General features: G+C 37.0%; 1 protein-coding gene across 1 annotated transcript in view; it reads left to right on the top strand.

The window, feature by feature from the left end:
- The window catches only part of LOC138007044 (tRNA (guanine(26)-N(2))-dimethyltransferase-like), an 18,086-nt gene that overhangs the window by 634 nt on the left and 9,952 nt on the right, over nt 1–7,500 (top strand). Inside the window, exons 2-6 of the mRNA XM_068853718.1 lie at nt 2,711–2,912; nt 3,468–3,699; nt 4,554–4,758; nt 5,279–5,488; nt 7,032–7,220. Of these exons, the coding sequence (XP_068709819.1) occupies nt 2,711–2,912; nt 3,468–3,699; nt 4,554–4,758; nt 5,279–5,488; nt 7,032–7,220 (1,038 nt within the window). The remainder of the gene's footprint in view (nt 1–2,710; nt 2,913–3,467; nt 3,700–4,553; nt 4,759–5,278; nt 5,489–7,031; nt 7,221–7,500) is intronic.

The following is a 7,500-nucleotide window of genomic DNA, read 5'->3' as shown; positions in this document are numbered from 1 at the left end:
GTTAACTCATGAACACAGTTTAGTCTCTGCTAGTTACATGTATGCATGTACCGAACCTTATTTTTCAAACAGTTGAAGTAAAATACAGTAGTGGTCCTCACAACCTGCAAACATCAAGCTGTGACCTGATAGACCATTTTACAGTTGTAGTTACCTGGCCTAAGAATGGAAGCAAGGCTGCTGGTGACCCTGCCTTGATACAACCTTTGTACTTTTCTAATGTTTATGTAGATTAGAAAACAATCCTAAGAAACTACGCTGTTTGGGAGAACTCGAAAAAGCTGTGGAAACACTCGCCTGTGGCTCGTGTTCCCACACCATTTCTCGTTCTCCCAAACTGTCACTCATTTTTCTATAACTCGATAGAAACACGGTGTATGTTTTCTATTTCTTAACTAATTAGAATTACAATAATGCAATTTACGTGATAAAAGATTAGTGAGATCTGTATCAATAGAAGGTCTTTGGCAGCCTCGCAGTCATTCATAGGCTACGTCACTGAGCAAACAACTGTTCCCAACAGGCAATCTTTCTCAAGTAATGAAGTAATGAAGTTCTTTATCTACCTACAGTTAACACTTTGACCTTTTCAACCCCCTGTTCCGTCATTTTTAACTTTGATGTGCTTGCTGCATGTAGGCTACAGTACTGCTCAAAAGTAAATTACAACCCTACCCTTTTACCAATGCTAACATTTTAAATGGTAAATGTAAGTAGTTATCATTGTAGAGTTGGTAAGTCTGTGTATTTGTTGTATTTGTGATTAAATTTTAAAAAAATGCTATCATTTTCATTTCGTTTTGCAAATTAGCATAAGCCATACAGCTTTATTCACAGTAAATTGGTCGTCAATCATTTGAAGGTCTGATTATTCTTCATTTGTTCAGAAATTAGTGATAGGTTTTGTGTTACATTTCTCACACATCACTTAAGAGCACATTTTTTGAGCATGTAATTTGAAACCTAAAGAAGTTCATTAAATATTTGCAAACACTGAGAGCAGGAAATGCAATGCAAGATGGTAACATACTTTTGAGCAGTGCTGTACCCAATTCGCCCCCTCCCCCTAAACAGTGTGGTGTCGTAATTCATGTGATCTTTGGCTACAAATAGGCAACTTTGAAATGGGGGAGGGGGGTTGTTTGATGTGTAGCACAATCACCATACCCACTTGGGGGTGACTCAGAAACATTTCCTGATTTATTCAGTTTAACGTCTTCAATGAAGCTATATTTTTGCTGAATGCTAAGGTTATCCTTGTTGATTAGCATACAGGGTGTAAAAAGGGTAAGCGACTTTCCTTTCTTGAGAAAACAAAGGAAAAGGATAGAAAAATAGGAAAATTTTGAGTGTAACGCGTAACACAATTTTCAAATTGAAAGTCTTCAAAACCATTTTTCATAAGAGAGAACAATTATGTGGATTAACGGACAATAACCTGTGATAACACGCAGTAAATACTACATATGAGCCAAATTAAAACAGTTCAAGTTTATTAAAACACATTAAAAAGATTCAAAATTCCGTAGTTTCCTTACTGTAACGCTGTGTTTTGGAATTCTGGCGCTCACTAGGTTATAGGTTGAAACAAGTCTTCAATTGATATCTGTGGCTTCAAAACCATCTCAACTAAATGCTCATACCTTGTGCTTTAACATACAGAAAAATTAGTTTGAGGGATCCACTACGAATGGAGAAATCACTCCTCAAAACAATCGCTACGCTTTTTCTGTTCCGCAATTACGCAATAATATTTTTCGAGACCACTTCTTTCAATGTTGCTCCCGCTCCAACCAAAGCGTAAGTGGGTTCCAACCAAGCATTTTCTGAATGCTCACAAGTTCCACTAGCTATTTCCACAGTTTCGTCATCGTAGCTTTCAGGGTCGCGAAAATATTAGCCTTTGACTGAGTCGCTACGTTTTTTTTTAACATGCCGGGCCATATTGAACCTAGTCTTGAGTGCCAGTGAACATCACAAATCTACTTCGCAAAGAAGCCATGATTTCCATGTGCTTCACAAGGCTTGGTAACCTTTCCTCTATGGATATTCTTGGGAAGTCCACAATGTCTTTTCAGGGGCAATTTTCAGGAAATTGAGAGACATCTGCTCTGACCTCAAATTGTAAAGTGGAGCAAAAAAGTGGAGCAGAAAGCCAGCGTTTAGGGTGTCAATAGAACTAAATGAGGGGATGCTATCCTCCGTGTAGTGAAAGCTTTCTGTTTTTACTTTTTATTTGCCTCAAAATTGACTATCTGTATGAAAGACCATGCCTGCAAGGGGTCATGGGTAAATCAAAAATTCAGTTTTAACGGACCAAACATTAATATTTTCCGAACAACTAGAAAGATATGTCAGTCTGGGTGTGAAATAAGCCAAAATAAGTGATTTTCACCCCAATAAACACAATTTCACAATTTTTAGGTATGTTACAGAAATGGGTACCGTGATCATGCTACTCATCTTTGGAAAATTTATAGTCTAGTCATTCTATGCAGGAAAACTGCTGTACAGACACAATGACGTGTGTCAACTCAGTTTTGACACTGACTGTAAATAGCCTATCCAGTCTTACCTCTCCCACCATTGTTACATGACCACAGATCAACTACTGACAAGCAGATTGAAACTCCTAAGAATCCCAGCTACATGTATGTAATGATAACAAGTCATTTGTCTTATTCTGCAATGGTGCATTTTACCTTGTTAGGTCAGGGATGTGACAATGGAATCACTATTTTGGAGGGATTAGCAGCCTCTGGCCTTCGGTCTGTTAGGTATGCTTTGGAAGTTCCAGGTGTAAAGAGCATAACTGCAAATGACATCAGTCCAGATGCTTACAGAATGATACAGAAGAACATTCAACACAATAATGTGCAGCATATAGTCATTCCAAGCAAAGAAGACGCTGGGTAAGTCTTGAGCATGACATTAACTTTGACGTATTGTAATATGTACAGTAATAGAGAGTGCTTATTGCCCAATATTGCCTTTGTCTCCATTGACTCCTCAGGCACCCAAGGACACAGGTCCCAGTTGACGAGTAAAATCATTTGGTGGTAGACAGAGTAAAATATGCTAAGTCTCACTCACAGGAGTCAATATGTTAACAAAGCAAAAATGGTATCTTTCCATAATGATTACTTTCTACAGAAAACAAATCATACTGTATGAACTACAGTAGTAGTGTGTTGTGATACTTGTATCTCTTTATATGTGGGCACATAATAAGGCAATTATTTGGCTACACTGTATATTATGTTATTGAAAGCAAAATAATGTTTTGGTGGAAGGTTACATGTACAAGAACTCCATAAGGGTAATCTAGTTATTGAACGTTTGCCCGGTGCAGGGCTGTAAGATGTTAGACGTTTGTACAGAAACATCCTGAAACTAGTAAAGTGCATGGAATGAGAAACATTTCTTCAGAATCAGACATCTTACAAGATTATGCTGGTATCTTGTAGGTTATTAATGTACAAACATCGTCATCCTCCATCGAGGCATTTTGATGCAATTGATCTTGATCCTTATGGATCAGCATCAGTATTTTTGGACAGCACAGTGCAAGCAGTATCTGATGGTGGAATTCTTTTAGTGACATGTACTGACATGGGTGTCTTGTGTGGAAACCACAGTGAGGCCTGCTTTGGAAAATATGGAGGCACATCTTTGAAGGCAAAATTTTGTCATGAAATGGTTGGTTTAGATTTGCATCTTGGATGTTATTTTAGGATCTTTGTGTTGTTGTGTCTTGCTGTAATTAGCCGCTATCAAAAATACCATAATACTCTTTGTTTGTCCCTCCAAAATTTTGCATAAGCATTGTTTCCAGTTTCTCTTGAGACCATTGTAGGTCCCATGAGAAAACAAAATCACTTCTTATGCAAAATTTTGGAGGGAACTTAAAGGCCAGACCTCAACACCAGGGACTATGGCCCCTACTCTTATCAAACAGTGTGTTGGTTCTTTAACGTCAAACAGAGTTATTTAGTGATTTACAAACAACTGTTGTGAGACGGGACATACAGTTTAATCAGTCAGTGAAATACTCCCATTAACCCTTTGATGCCTAAACTGGCCTAAACAGGTCTTCCATCACTCTGGTTGGCAGTTCTACTCTTCCTCTTGATAAGATTGATTGTGACCTTGCAAGTCACATAAAGATACAATGCATATAACAATATTATTACAATAATTAAGAATTACTTTAAAGAGTGTCTAAGATAGAAGAATTGTATAATAATATTTATGTTAAATATTTTATTGAGACACACTTACACTTACTGAAGACTTGCATCACTGTACAACAAATTATAAATGACATCTTTTGGTGTGAAGTACATTGTGTATCGCTGAGTACTTTTATGAGTTGTGCTGTATTTTGACGAGCTTGCTAGGTCTCTACTTTACAATAACTAACTGTAAATGTACATCATGGAATGTTAGTACTAGTTTCATGCATTTTCTGTACAATAACTAATACAGTTGGATAATAAAACAAAGTGTTTTTAACACTTAAAAATGTTATTCTGTTTCATTCCATTCAACAGGCAATTCGTTTGTTACTCTTCTCTATGGAGTGTCATGCTAATAGATACAAACGTTACATCAAACCACTCTTGAGCATCAGTGTTGACTTCTACATTCGTGTGTTTGTGCAAGTCTTCACAAGTGCTGCGGAGGTGAAAAGATCACCAAGCAAGCACTCTTTAGTGTTTTTGTGTGTTGGATGTGGAACTTTCCATCTTCAACCTAGTGAGTAGTGAACCTTTTTTCCTGGCGAAATACATGAAAAGTATGAACTTTACCAGTGAATTACTTGTTTATTTCATTTTTAATTTATTCATTTCTTTTTGAAAGGAAAAGTTTCAGCTTTCCAGTCTTGTATGTGTATTGATATCTTGTCGATGTACAGTTAATTATGCACTTTGTATTGTGGTTCAGTGTGTATTGGCAGGGATTTTTATCAGATATATTTTTATGTGTTGAACTTCATACTTACGATACTTGTCCTTCTAGATTTGTATATGAAATTTGATGTGAATTTCTGTTCAATTGTAAGGGTGAACAATTCACTGGTCTTTATAAACCATGTGTATTGTTTCCAAAAATAAGTTTGGTCAAATTTTTATTTTCTATTTCTCTTAGTAAGAATAATAAATTATTATTTTTCCCTTTACCTGCAGTATAATTATTTTCCTGAAAGCTTAAAGTGTCTCATTGACACTATTACTACTGGTAGTAAAAACTACACAATTGCTATGTTTTCTTACAGTGGGTCGTTGCATTGAGGAAGGTCGCAGTAAAAAGTACCCTCCTGCTCATGGCCCTCCCATTGGCCCATCATGTGACCAATGCAGTTCTAAGTTCCACCTTGGAGGCCCAATATGGACAGCACCTATCCATGATACTGGATTTGTAGCCAGGTTACTCAAGTGTGTCAAGGAACAACCCAAACTGTTTAATACATCTGCAAGGATTGTTGGTGGGTGATTGCCAAATTATTACCCTGTACCCATGGGGCTCATTTAATTAGCCTTTAGTGAGCACTACATGTATATGCACTTGATATCCTCTTTCTAGCTTCCTACTTTTATCACAAAGTGCCTTCCTAGTTAACTCCCACACAAAAACTAAATGAAATTGCCAATAAACTTTTCTTTAGTCTGTAATACAATAACTGAATCTGGGTTTTACTAAAAATCTAGCTTTACAATAACAAAGTGGAAGTGCATGTCTCGATGAAAGGGCAAAGAAGGTGCATACTATTGGGCATAAGTTCATTAGCACTTGTAAACCAGACTGGAGAAATTAGCATTTTCTTGCAGGTCAAGAGTACAAAACTAGTCTACTTTCACTTTACAGTAGGTTTTGACATAAAACAACTAACAACTTGTTCACACAAATCGGTTTTAAAGACAACACTGACTGCGCCTTTTGTGGCAATCATTCTACAGATTTTTCACATCTATTCTGGTGTTGTGAAAAAACCTCTTCCTTTTGAGATGACTTATTAGCATGGTTGAGGATGAAAGCTATTATCCCTGATGCATGTAATTGCCTAAAGAATATGGCCATCCTACTAGGTTTGAGACCTGATAATTCCCTGCGTCACTCGCCACAATTAAATTTGTGTTTTTTAATGGCCAAATTTTTTATATGGTGCTGTAAACTTAAAGAGGTCCACCCAAATGTTAAGGGGTTTAAGCTTTTAAGCTCACAATGTCACACTGAAGCCTATGGTAACAGCAAGGAAAATAGCAAATGGGCTCCTTTGGCCCAGTACATGTACTTAAGTTAAAAGTGCCCTTGCTCCATCACACTGATTGACAATTATTATGAAACGTAAGCTTATGTAAATAAATCTTTTTCCTTTTTTTGCCTTCACTGAAATATGGTGTGGATTGAATATTCTCGGTTTTCAGGTGACGTTACGGCCGCCATGTTTGTGCCCCTAAACAAAGAAAAGGCGGCCATGTTTGTGTCCCAACCCACCCTCCGGGAATTGAACTGTACTATTGTGCAAATGTTTTCTTTTGTTTTGGTTAAAAAAACATGGTTGTTGGTCACATGAGTGAAAACCATGCGAGTCAATTAAGATATTACCGTATATTTGTTATCAACGGTAAGCATTTTTACCATGTTTTACTACTTTTGCTTCCAATTCAGGGGCAAAGTTAACTTTCAATAATTTGGAATTTTATGAAAATTTGCACATTGCATGGTGTCTCCCCAATTTTACCACAAACCCCTCGGTTTTATAAGCGAAACAAATAATAATAATAATTATAATAGTCCAATGATGCAAAAAATTCATAACTCTAACTGATCCATGGATAAGAGTTTTGAGGTGAAAGGCCTTACATTTCAGTCCCAATAGATCAGTTAAAATGAAGAATCTGATTTCATGAAAAGAAAAGGAAGTTGAACAATTGGTGTGGTACTCACCTTTTAACCCTTTTTTGTGGTCCTAATTTCTTAATGTCAATTTATTCAGTAATATCACTTTTGGGCCTTTTATCCTTCAGGATTATTGAGTGTCATTGCTGAAGAGGTGGACTCTCCTTTGTACTACACAGTTGATCATCTGTGTGGAGTACTTCACTGTAGCACTCCTTCCTTAGTGCAGATAAGATCCGCTGTAATTGAAGCTGGTTACAGAGCATCCAGCTCACATGCATGCAGAACAGCTCTCAAAACAGATGCTCCACACAATGGTTTGTTAACTTAAGTTTTCTTACTGCTAAGCGTGTATCTCCTGAATGATGCAGATGTCCTGCAGTTCTTTAAAACCTCCTATGACTTCATGGTCATTTGATTACCATAGAACCCAGCCCTATGGTGTTTAGAAGCAAGTTCTGTTGTTTCTACACGAATTGAATCCCTTTCAAGGTTTCTCTGAGGACTGTTGTAACAGCTGCCTAATGACTCAAATAATATTACTGTTAGCTACAGTAGTGTGTTATATTAGTGGAAATGAAGTTTAACTTCTGGCCA

This window comes from Montipora foliosa, chromosome 6, assembly GCF_036669935.1.
Source record: "Montipora foliosa isolate CH-2021 chromosome 6, ASM3666993v2, whole genome shotgun sequence".
Taxonomy (NCBI): domain Eukaryota; kingdom Metazoa; phylum Cnidaria; class Anthozoa; order Scleractinia; family Acroporidae; genus Montipora; species Montipora foliosa.
This window is presented reverse-complemented; position numbering and strand designations above follow the sequence as displayed.